The sequence below is a fragment of the Bombina bombina genome, chromosome 1, assembly GCF_027579735.1.
Source record: "Bombina bombina isolate aBomBom1 chromosome 1, aBomBom1.pri, whole genome shotgun sequence".
Lineage (NCBI taxonomy): Eukaryota > Metazoa > Chordata > Amphibia > Anura > Bombinatoridae > Bombina > Bombina bombina.
Window position 1 is genome coordinate 345,081,273 of NC_069499.1, and position 12,635 is coordinate 345,093,907.

The following is a 12,635-nucleotide window of genomic DNA, read 5'->3' on the forward strand; positions in this document are numbered from 1 at the left end:
CCCAATTTTCTATAACTGTTGATAATTCCATCATTACCCCTACTCCCCATGCCCGAAGTGTTGGGGCACACTTGACTCAGACCTTTCCTTCACTCCTCCCATTCAGTCCTTGGCTAAAGTCTGCCGCTTCCACCTTAAAAACATCTCTAAAAACAAAAATTATGCTTACCTGATAAATTTCTTTCTTTCCTGATATGATAAGTCCACGGCTTGAGTAATTACTGTTGGGAATATCACTCCTGGCCAGCAGGAGGAGGCAAAAAACACCACAGTTAAACTGCTAAGTATCACTCCCTTACCCACAAACCCCAGTCATTCGACCGAAGAGAAATGGAGAAAAAGGAGTAACACAAGGTGTAGAGGTGCCTGAGGTTATAGTGAAAAGAACAACTGTAAAATAAAGGGTGGGGCCGTGAACTCACCATATCCGGAAATAAATACATTTATCAGATAAGCATACATTTTGTTTTTCTTTCCTAAGATATGGTGAGTCCACGGCTTGAGTAATTACTGTTGGGAACCAATACCCAAGCTATAGGACACAGAAAAATAAGGAGGGACAAGACAGGCAGTACTAAACAGAAGGTATCACAGCTTGCAGTACCTTTCTCCCAAAAGAAGCCTCAGCCTAGGCAAAAATATCAAATTTGGAAAATTTGGAAAAAGTATGTAGAGAAGACCAAGCTGCAGCCTTGCAAATTTGTTCCACAGAAGCTTCATTTTTAAAAGCCGTAATTCTCTCAGGAGGCAGCTGTCCAGCAGTCTCATAAGCCAAACAAATTATACTTTGTAACCAATAAGAAAGAGTAGTAGGAGTAGCTTTCTGACCTTTACGTTTCCCAGAGAAAAACTTTAAGAACAAGGTTAAGGTTCCAATGAGAAACAACAGACTTAAAGACAGGCTTGATTTTGACCAAGGCCTGACAAAAAGATTGCACATCTGGCACATCCACCAAAGGTTTATGTAGTAAAACTGATAAAGCAGAAATCTGACCCTTTCCTTTTCCAGGCCTTCCTGAAGAAAAGATAAAATTCTAGGAATTCTAATTCTACTCCAAGAGTAGCCGTTGGATTCACACCAATAAAGATATTTACGTCATATCTTACGGTAAATCTTTCTAGTAACAGGCTTGCGATCAGACATTTATTCTAATTGCACACATTGATATAAATGATATGCTATCAACTTCATCATCTTCTGTAGATAATGTCCTGATCCTTACATTATATGATACTACACTGTGCTTTGTTCTATACAGTCTAAAAAGGATCTTAAACATTACTTTATTTACCATTGGGCTAAATGGGTAAGAGATAATGGTGCCTTATTATCAAAGGACAAAGATTTCTTATACGATTTCTTTCACGGATAGAGTGAAAATCGTTACTGTAAAGAATATTTAAACCCCATCATGTGCAAAACTGATGTATTTACTGTAAACTCAAAATACAATGATTTACCTTCTACTAACTATGCACCAGTTTACTCGGAGCACTGTAACGTCAGCTGTCAAGATTTAAGTAGGCACACACAAAAAAACACAAGTGAAGCATCAGTTCTTAGCACTAACAGTTCACATAAAGGATAATTAAACAGTTGGAGTGCGTTATAATACTCTTTGTTCTCATGTGTGTATCATGTTAATCAGTTTACATAACCCCTTAAAACATATATTCCTCTATAATTTCAAATAACACACATTTTTTAGATTTGCAGCTATACATGAGGTTACATTGCATTATATTTCTAAGCAATTTTTTTTCCCTTCATTCATTTAGTCAGTATGTATAAATATTGCCGGTTTTTGGCTTCCAGCAAATATAGATATTAAAAAAACAACTGTTGCTATAGTCATTATTTGAACTCTGGTTACGAACAGCCCTTATCTACATCATACCTTTTTATATTATCCATCAGCTCCAAGGTGTGCTCCTCATGAGATGAAATTAGTTGATTACCTTCATTCTCTTTGCCTAATAACATTTCAGGTTGTAAATTAGATTTTGTCGATTTCTGTGTCTTCATCGCCTTTTCCTGCTCCTCTGCTCCTACTGTATCAACCTGTGGTGTAGATGAGTGTGCTCCATTGTTACTGGGAGTTTCATCTATATTTTGATATTGCTCATTACTTTGTATTTGGAAGTAGTAGGGGGGAGGCTCATCTTGAACTTGGGCCAAAGCCTCATGGAAATGTTTCTCATCCAGAAGACTCCTGAAATAAATAGCATTATACTAACTGACTGTGGCTATTGTCTGACTGATTTTCAATGACTAATTATTTATCAGTTGTTTTTGGTAAGTAAATGAAAAGGGAAATTATAATTATTCAATAATCAAACCAGTTAAGGTTCCCCAAATTAATTTTGTGGGGCAAACGTACTTGCTGGGGACTAATGTGGGTGGAGTCATTGGTGTTATGTGGGCAGAGTGGATGGAGGTGAAATCCTAGGTGCCCCATGGGTAACACAGGGCAACTTATAGATATGCAGTCTGGAGCATGGCTAGGGATGAAGGGACAGTAAATGGTTATTTTTCACTGTCCTCCACAGCCCAGCCAATATACATAAGGGGAGTAGTAAAAGGTCAGGGTGCTTTTGGACTGTATGTTACTTGTTTGCAAAGCAACGTACAGTGATCCATATATTCTGTGATAACCTCCCAATATAATGAACTTCATAAAGGGACTGCAATTATAGTGTAATTTACAGTAATTTACTGTCTGACTAAAAGTGACTGCTTTAATGCCATGAAATAGTACACCATAAATATTTTGAGATGTATTTTTGTCATTTAAATGTTTTTCCATAAATCATTTGTGCAGCATAACTGATATACCACTATACCTTATTATAGTTGCCATGATATCAGAGGCCATTTCTTGCAGCTCTGGGGTGATATTTTCTGACTGCTTCTCTGACTCACCAGTTTCTGGTTGCAGATCTACATAAGCAGATTGGTCCATTGTGTCCTTGAGAAACCTAAACAATAACAACTACGGAGTCAGTTCTATTTTGATTTCTATGATTTTTCAACAAAACTGTTTAACATCAAGAACAACACAATATTGGTTAAATATAGATCACTGATCAATTGTAGCCTATATCTGATCTCTAAAAATAATTTGGAACCTAATTCAAAATAAAATACACATTGCTGAGAACAGGATGAGGAGCAGCATCTTCTGTTCCCACAGCTTCTATCTGACTTCCATGACTGCTACATATGTAGAACATATAATACACTATAGAGTAGTCTGTAAAACTGCATCACTTAAAGGGACACTAAACACAATTTTTTATTTCAGGATTCAGATAGAGCATGCACTTTTAAGCTAACTATAGTATGTTCATTGTTATCATATAGTTACTCACTGGTCATTCAGAATAGAATTTGTCATTAAGTAAACTAGACAGAGAGGTTTATCCCTGCTGGTTAAAAGGACACTAAACCCACATTTTTTACTTCATGATTCAGTTAGAACATGCAATTTTAAGCAACTTTCTAATTTATTCCTAGTATTGATTTTCTTTGTTCTTCTTGTATCTTTATTTGAAAAAGCAAGAATGTGAGCTTAAGAGCCAGCCCATTTTTGGTTCAGAACCTTGTATAGCGTTTGCTGGTAGCTACATTTAACTACCAATCAGCAAGCGCTACACGGGTACTGAACCAAAAATGGGCCGGCTCTCAAGCTTATATTCCTGCTTTTTCAAATAAAGATACCAAGAGAACAAAGAAAGAATTATAATAGGAGTAAATTAGAAAGTTGCTTAAAATTGCATGTTCTATCTGAATCATGAAGTAAAAAATGTGGGTTTATTATCCCTTTAACCAGCAGGGATAAACCTCTCTGTCTAGTTTACTTAATGACAAATTCTATCCTGAATGACCAGTGAGTAACTATATGATAACAATGAACATACTATAGTTAGCAATATGTAAGTAACCAAACAATAGTGGCTCCTAAAGATTTAGGATGAAATGACCAGTATGATAGTGTCTGGTAGTGACTTTAACACTGACACCTGTATTATATAATAATTTGTAAAAGATATGCATAAATGTACAAAGTACACACCTAATATGTTAAAGTTACACAGAAACTGTGAAAGCATAATCAGGGTTTGTAAAATCACAATCCTAAATACACTGCTGTATGCAAAATAAAATAGAAAGTGCAAAACTTAAATTTATTGAATCTTAATCTAAAATACAAGCACAACATGTAAATGCAGCATAACTCTCATGTCATGCAGTGCTAGCTTGCACTGGGCTTGTCTCTACTTCACATACAGAAATGCAGGGAATGCCCCTTGTAGAAGTATAGCAAAATCTGCCTTTTTAGAATTTTCACTAGGAATCTCATAGTGCTGGAGGATCATTTTATATCATCTAGTCTAGAAAGGTTTATATTACCAGGCCCTTACCATCTGACCTCCAGATGTTAGTGTTCGAGGCTTTTGCTGGATTGCAAACATTTTACTTATAGGGAAGTAAAAATGGAATTATGGAATGTTCTCTAGCAAAGTTAGAGCACCACAGCTCTAACATTTTTACGCTCCACTTGTAATCTAGGCCTATATTTGTTATTAATATAAGGGAAATAAGAAATGGAAATATGAAATGGAAATGTGGTGCGGGAACAAATCTCTTCAAAAATTCTATTTTGGAATGGCACTCTAAGCTTGGTATGTGGCATGTACTGAGATAGCTCTTATGTAATATCGCATTTGTCAACATGTAATTTTATTAGTTCAATATAGAAACTACCCTGTCATGCTTTCAGGTCTTCAATGACACATTTCACATTATGTAGTAGTCTCTCACCGGTTTAGGAAATGCCTTTGGAAGTCATTATCAAAGTGGTTCAAAAAGTCAGGGATGTGGTGAGATCTAGCAGTCACTGACAGATGAAGTTGATATGGGGTAGGAGATTCAGGTTTTTTCCAGATTCGCTGTGCTTCTTTCTCTGCCTTACGACTTTCTCTGTTTCGGCTGGCCGGTGGATTAGGAGCCACCACATTTTTGATAGGTGGCAGAGTCTAATAAAAAAATAAAGCACATTTTTACAATTAATACTGTTCATGCTTATGCTTGATATATATTACAGAGGGTTGCAAACACAGTGAGCTAGATTACGAGTGCAGCTCTAAGTGTAGCGATAGCAATAAGGGGAGGCACGACTTCAGAGCTGTAGTTAACAATTACGCGAGACAAAAAAGTTGCACAAAAAAACAACAAAAAGTAGAGTGTAGCGCTAAGTCCAGCACAATAGCGATAAGAGGTATTTTACTGCTCTTTGCGTGCATCGGAAATAGCGTGTGTATTACAAGTTGAAAATAAACGCATCCCTTTGAGCGCAATAGAATTTAATGTGCGTCACGTTAGCACAACTTCAGAGCTGTGGATAACTGTTACGCAAGACAAAAAAGTTGCACAAAAAACATCAAAAACATAATTTATATTTTACCTGATAAATTAATTTATTTTATGATGGCGAGAGTCCACGAGCTGTTAAGTATGGGATATACATTTCTACCAGAAGGAGGCAAAGTTTCCCAAACCTCAAAAGCCTATAAAACCCCTCTTACACCAATCATACCTTAGTTTGATGTATAGCCAAGTGGTGAGGTGTTAGGAGTAAAAGCCAAAAATGAGGAGCAGGAAAAAAGATGTGCTTAAATGAAATTAGCCTTGTGCACTCTCGCCGCCATGACAGAAATTAATTTATCAGGTAAGATTATGTCATACAGGTGGCTATATAATACCCAAGCTGTAGAAGTCCACAAGTAACAATAAAGGGAGGGATTAAATAAAAACAGCTTTTTTTTTGCTCAGAAATAAGCCCATTACAAAAAATTAAATATGTCTTTTATGACAAACTCAATATATAGGCCCATTATCAAACCGAGATAACTGCCTGAAGGACCTTTTCTACCAAAGGCTGCTTCTGACAAAGCAAAAACATTGCAATGGTAAAAATGTTGTAAAGGTATGCAGGGAAGACCAAGAGGCTGCTTTGCAAATTTGATCAACTGAAGCCTCATTCTTGAAAGCCCAATATTGGCAACTGATATAGTAGAATGAGCTGTAATTCTCTGTGGCGCAGGCTGCTCCCTTTTCAATAGAGGCCAAGCCTGAAGGGCAGAGTTCCAAAACATTGATTGGCAACCTCGCCTCCCGAAGATACCAAATTCCTTCTGCTGTCATACAGCTCCTCAAAATGAAAGACTTGCATCTGTAGTGATCACATACCAGGTAGGACGAGCAAAAGAAGCCCGCTGAGTAATAGACTGGTGATTTAGCCACCAAGTTAGAGATAGGTGCGTGCTAGGATAAAAGAATATCATTTGAGATATCTGAGTACAATCTTTGCACCATTGGCGCAGCATACAAAGCTGAAGAGGTCTCATATGAAATCGATAAAATGGAATTGCATCTGAACCTGCAATGATGAGGCCTAGTACTTCCATACACAGAGCAACTGAAGGGAATGAGAGAGACTGAAGGTTCAGACAAGCTGATATCAATTTTATTTGTCTCTTTTCTGTCAGGGAAAGAGTCATGGATACTGAATCAATCTGGAAACCTAAAAAGGTGACCTTGGAGAAATCAAGGAACTTTTTGGTAAATGGGTCCTCCAACCATGTCTTTGAAGAAACAACAACAGTTGTTGTGCGTAAGATTCTGCTAAATGAGAAGATTGATCTAGAATCAAGATATTGTCCAGGTAAGGAAATACTGCAATACCCTGAGCTCTGATTACAGATAAAAGGGCACTGAGAACCTTGGTAAATATTTTTGAAGCTGCAGCTAGACCAAATGGAAGAGCAACAAACTGTAATGCTGTTTCAGAACAGAAAACCTCAGAAACTGGTTATGTTCTGGGTGAAATAGGAAGTGATGTTAAGCATTCTGTAAATCTATTGTGGACATAAACTGACCTTGTTGAACAAAAGGCAGAATAGTCCTGATATTTTCCATTCTGAAAGCCAGAATCCTTACAAACTTGTTCAGAGTCTTTAGATTCAGAACTGGTCTGAAAATACCATCCTTCTTTAGAATAATTAAGAGATTTGAATAAAATCCAATCCCCTGCTCCTGCAAAGGAACTGGAATAATCACTCCGATATCTTCCAGATATGAGACAGATTGAAGAAATGCTTGAGCTTTTACAGTATTTGTTTGAACATTTGACAGGAAAAGGGAGGCCTCGTTCTGAATCCAATTCGATATCCCTGAGAAACAATATTCTGAACCCAGGTATCTAGAACAGACTGAAACCAATCCTCATGAAAGAGGTTACCTAGAGCTACTTGATTGGGGGCCGCACCTTCATGTGGTTTTAGAAGAGGGAACAGATTTCTTACCCTGTTTTGACTTGTTCCAGTTAGCATTAGTCCTCCAGATGAACCTTGCTTTTAAACAGAGGAGTCAGTTTTGTGTTGTTATTTCTGAGGAAATTAATGAAAATGATTAGGAGCTTTGTATTTTCCCTTCAACTTCCTGTCTTGAGAAAGAAAGGTTCCTTAGCCCCAGTAATAGTATAAATAATAGAATCTACATCAGGCCCAAATAACTTATTTCCTTGAAAAGATAGAGACAATAATCTAGATTTAGACACCATATCAGCATTCTGGGAATTAAACCACAAATCCTCCTGGCAAGAATGGCTAAAAACATGCTTTTGACATGAATTTTCAGAATATCAAACACAGCATCACAAATGAAAGAATTTGCACTTTGAAGCAAACTTAAAAGAGTTGCACTAACAGGGTCATCAGAATACTGCTCTGAAAGACTGGACAACCAGTAAGTAGAAGGAGCACCTACATCAGCAATAGAAATAACTGGCCTGAGAATATAACCAGAATGTAAAAAGGCCATTCTATTAAAGTGATTCTAACTTTCTGTCAAAAGGGTCCTTAAAGGAAGTACTGCCTTCCAAGGGAACAGTAGTACCTTTAGCTATAGTGGACATGGCCCCATCTACCTTGGGAAATGTTTACAATAACTCTATATTAGCAGCAGGTAAAGGATATAACTTCTTAAACCTTGCCGAAATATTAATATATACACTTGGCTTAGACCATTCTCTAGCAAAATTATCAGAGACAGCATCAAGCAAAGGGAAAACCTCAGGGAGATTAACAACAGTTCTTAAAACTCAATTTAAATTACTACAAGTTTATCATCAGAAGATTTAGAATCTTTAACCCTTAAAGTGACTAAGACCTTTTTTAAAAGAGAACAAATATGTTAAATTTTAAACAAAAAAGAGGAAACATCAGGTTCTACTTCTGAAGATACCACAGTATTCCTGGGATCAGGGCACATAGCACTTGTAGAAGGTAAAATCTGAACTGACCTTTTACGCTTTTTTGAAGGTAGGAGAGCAGCAAAAGCCTCAGAGAATGCAGACTTGATGGAAGCACCACTTCTGCATTAACCTGTAATGAACAAAGAGTAGGTGCATTAGTACCCAAAAAAGAGCATTAGAGTGGTCTGTATGCATCAACAAATCTAAACATGAGCCACATAAATGAGGTGAAGAAGGTACTTCAGCTTTTTTTACAATAGGTACACCTAATAATGGTAGAAAGGTGTTCAGGAGACCCTAATTAGGGCAAATTTAGGGACAGAATTCTGCTGCTCCATTATAGCATATAGCAAAGCAATGCAATAAACATTATAAAACCCCTTAAGAAAGCTCTTGAGGAAAGGAAACCATAAACCCTGGCCTAAGCAGCTTTACAGAGACAATGTGTGATAAGCTGAGCTGAGTAAAAGGATCAAACATTATTGTAGAATGCGCCCCCAAACAACTGTGCACCAAAAACCTGACGCAGGCATAACTGGAAAAACGTGCGATAAACCGACGTGAGTAAATATACGCATTTACGTGCGCTAACCCGACAACAAAACCTGGCCCGTGGAACTTACCTATAACTCCTAGAAGGCTAAGGGATGTGTGGTAACCCGATGAGTGTAAATCCGACGCGCGCAAATCTGGCTTGCGAAAACAGGCTGACACGAAAAACTGAGCATGCCAAAAAAAAAGCCATGCGCAAAGTAAGGGAATAGTGAAAGAACTGTCCCAGGGTGATATATAATAACATATATATAAATATTTTTAAGTTTAAAAGTGCCCATAATATAGCTAAATGAGTGTCTATATATTAAAAAATAAAATATACTTACCCATAGACACTCGTTCCCTACCAGTACTGAAATATATCAGCAGAGTATAGGAGTATAATGTAGATCTATAAAGGGAGGCAGAAGACACGTCCCTGCGACTGATTACAGAGGGCCTATGAAGGATTTCCCATGAGGTGAAACCATCAGATCATAAACTATACACCAAATATATCCCTCTGACAAGCACTGCACACTGAGGGGAACCGGGCCTCAACATAGACAGAAAACCCCTTTATCTGAAGAACACAGTGGAGGCAAACTAAAGACTGAGGTTTGTGTGAGGGGTTTTATAGAGCTCTTGGAGTTTGGGAATATTTGCTTCCTCCTAGTGGTAGAGAAGAGTAATTCCCATGAGTAATGGATCGTGGACTCTCACCACCTGTATGAAAGAAATATATATATAATATCATGTTGCCCATGACTGTGGAGAAAGATTGGTGTTTTAAACATTTAAGTTGATCACAGATCTCTAAGATTCTGTTGTTTGTGACAAACACTGCCTGTGTCTGTAAGCCACTATAACTAGTAAGAAGGCTACTTTTAGTGTGTCTATGGGTTAAGAGAAAACTTTGGTATGTTCTGTGGTCCATAAGTTTTTAGTCATTTACATAATAGCAAATATTGGGAGTTGAGAGGTTATGAGAGAGAAAATCTAAAATTCACATTCATATGTGCATGTTGTATGTTCTTTAAAACATATTTTCAAATAAAATCTGATTAAATGACAAAATACAAACTTTCTTGTGGTACACAAACAATGATAGAAGCATTAGGATGGTTTTCAAGCTAATATACAGGTTTTTGCTTGTTTTTCGCTACACTTGAAAAATCAAGCAAAACACATCATTTGGCTTGAATCAAAGGATCTTTTGGAAAAAATATGCAGGTTGTGTTCTAGTTCCTTCCGATTTTTGTTTTGTTGACTACAATGCACAATTTCATCTAACGATAAATCTCCCTGGAAGGGGCAGAATACAATTTTATTTCACTTCTCAAAACACTTTGCCTAAGCCATGCAAGTGCATGGTAGAATTTCTGAACCTTACCTTTGGAGTTTCCCACTCTGTGATTAGATGTAGGATGTATCGATTTTCTCTCCACAAGTATCTACCCCAGCCCATCCTTTATCTCATGTTGGCACCCCATTTTCTCTCCCCAGCCCCCCCCCTTTATCTCTCTCCTAAGCGTCTCTCCCCTCCCTGTCCCCAACACCATTATCTGATGATTTGATCAGATTTGTATTAGCAAAACAAAGCTGTTTTTATTAATGTATCTCGTTCTGATAGTATGGCTGAGCACTCATCCATGCGAGTCAGATTCGTAGAGTCCACAGGTACGTTTGTTGTAATATATGAGTGTCTTCTTCCCATATAGAAATATACTGTATGCTGCTTAGCCAGATATATAACTATCAAGATAAAGTTTGCCTTAAGAGAATACCATAAAGTACCTACTATCACTGACAGAACTTTATAGAGAATCTACAGTGTCCCTAACTCACAGTGTCGATACATGAATCAACCAACCATAGACTTGTCGTAATTTTAATAAAATGGGTAGAACTGAACTGGTGTTAAAGAGAAGTGACATCAACATGAGAACTTAAGGGTTTTGACATTGTACATTCCCCAAGTTAGCATAAAACTAACTTCCATCAGTTATTCTTCAAATGTCCCAATACATAAGTAAAATGTGTCCACACCACATACAAATTGATCAGCTAATCAGTATTCCAAATGGCTTAAATGCAGCACAATTGTATAATGCTGGAACTAGAATTAAATTACCTTATATCTTCTTATTTCTGTTAGCTGTTGGCTAGTATTGACAATTTCACCTAAATCATCCTGTAAGAGAAAAATATATAAAATCCTATATTAAAATGAAGCAACAGAAAATACCATATCCCTATAACCCAAACCCTACCCAACATTGGTACATGTAACAGCAATGCAACCCTACATATAGATCAAGGCATATATTTACCCCTGTAGGTTGACATGTCTTAGCAGAAGGAGAGGGAAATTCATTAATGCTGACCTCTACAAACTGACGCTCTTCCTCTTCCACCCATTTTTGGAGTTCTTGCTCATATTCAAGCAGGGCCTTCTGCAAGAAAATCTAAAGGAGATAATACTTAATTGTTAAACCAGCCATACACAGGCCTCAGGTAATGAATAAAACAGTATCAGCTAGATTACAAGTGGAGCGCTATTTAACGCTCCCGCTTGAGTGTTAACTCTGCTAGAAGGAAGCTTTTTGTGCGCATCATATTATCGCTAACCAGAAGCGTGTAAAAAGCCAAATTTAGAATATGTTCTATTTATTCATTAATACATATTTCTACATATATTTAGGTATAGATATAGGAATATGTATTTAGAAATACATAGAACATTCTGCTATGTGCAGAATATTGGAATGTGAAATATTTACAGTAAATACACAGTATAACACTTTATTAAAAATTAATATCTATACTATAATCGCATTTGTAACGCGTCCGTCGGTGTTGAAGAATGTTGGCTGCGCGTGCAGCCAAAAGAATCCGCTTGGATGCAGCGTAGGCAATTGAAGCCTTAAAATAAAATAAAAAAAACCCTAACCGCCTGCACAAAGTATAACAAAAAAAACTAACCTCCCGCACAAAGTATTAACAAACACCTAAACCGCCAACCCCCACATTGCAAAATAATAAAGTAATTAACCCCTAAACTGCCACCCCCCACATTGCAATAAACCTAATTAACCCTAAACCGTCACCCCACATTGCAATAAACCTAATTAACCTCTAAACCGCCAAACCCCCACATCGCAATACACCTAATTAACCTATTAACTCCTAAACCGCCAACCCCCCACAACGCAAATAACTAATTTAATTACTAAGCCCCCTAACCTAACACCTCCTAAATTAACCCCAATACTAAGTTAAAATGAAAATTACTCCGTGCTGCCTTCGCTCCGGATGAAGATAGAAGATGATGGAGCCGCCTGGAAGAAGACCTTCACCGCCGGACTTCAGGAACGGTAAGTACCTATTTGGGGTTTAGTCTAAGGATTTATTTTTATTTTTATGGGTGGCTTTTTTTTTTTAAATTAAGGTTTTTTGGGTTGTAAAAGAGCTGATTGCCCTTTTAAGGTCAGTAAAAGAGATGAATGCCCTTTTAAGGGCAATGCCCATACAAATGCCCCTTTAGTTTTTTTTAGACTTCGTTTTTTTTATTTTGGGGGATTGGTTGTGTGGGGGGGTTTTACTGTTAGGGGGTAATTAGTATTTTTTTAAAGTAAAAGAGCTGTCCTACAAAAGGCCCTTTTAATGGCTATTGGTAGTTTAGTTTATATTAGGGGGTGTTTTTATTTTGGGGGGATTTTTTATTTTTATAGGGCTATTAGTTTAGGTTTAAATTTTTTATTTTGGATAGCTTTGTTTATT

The 12,635-nt window shown here is 37.2% G+C and overlaps 1 protein-coding gene across 1 annotated transcript in view; it reads right to left on the minus strand.

Annotated features, from left to right (window-relative positions):
- CFAP65 (cilia and flagella associated protein 65) overlaps nucleotides 1-12,635 on the minus strand; it is a 384,606-nt gene that overhangs the window by 11,139 nt on the left and 360,832 nt on the right. Inside the window, exons 27-31 of the mRNA XM_053698151.1 lie at nucleotides 11,186-11,320; nucleotides 10,987-11,046; nucleotides 4,826-5,040; nucleotides 2,845-2,979; nucleotides 1,899-2,213 (exon numbers count right to left, since the gene is read on the minus strand). Of these exons, the coding sequence (XP_053554126.1) occupies nucleotides 1,899-2,213; nucleotides 2,845-2,979; nucleotides 4,826-5,040; nucleotides 10,987-11,046; nucleotides 11,186-11,320 (860 nt within the window). The remainder of the gene's footprint in view (nucleotides 1-1,898; nucleotides 2,214-2,844; nucleotides 2,980-4,825; nucleotides 5,041-10,986; nucleotides 11,047-11,185; nucleotides 11,321-12,635) is intronic.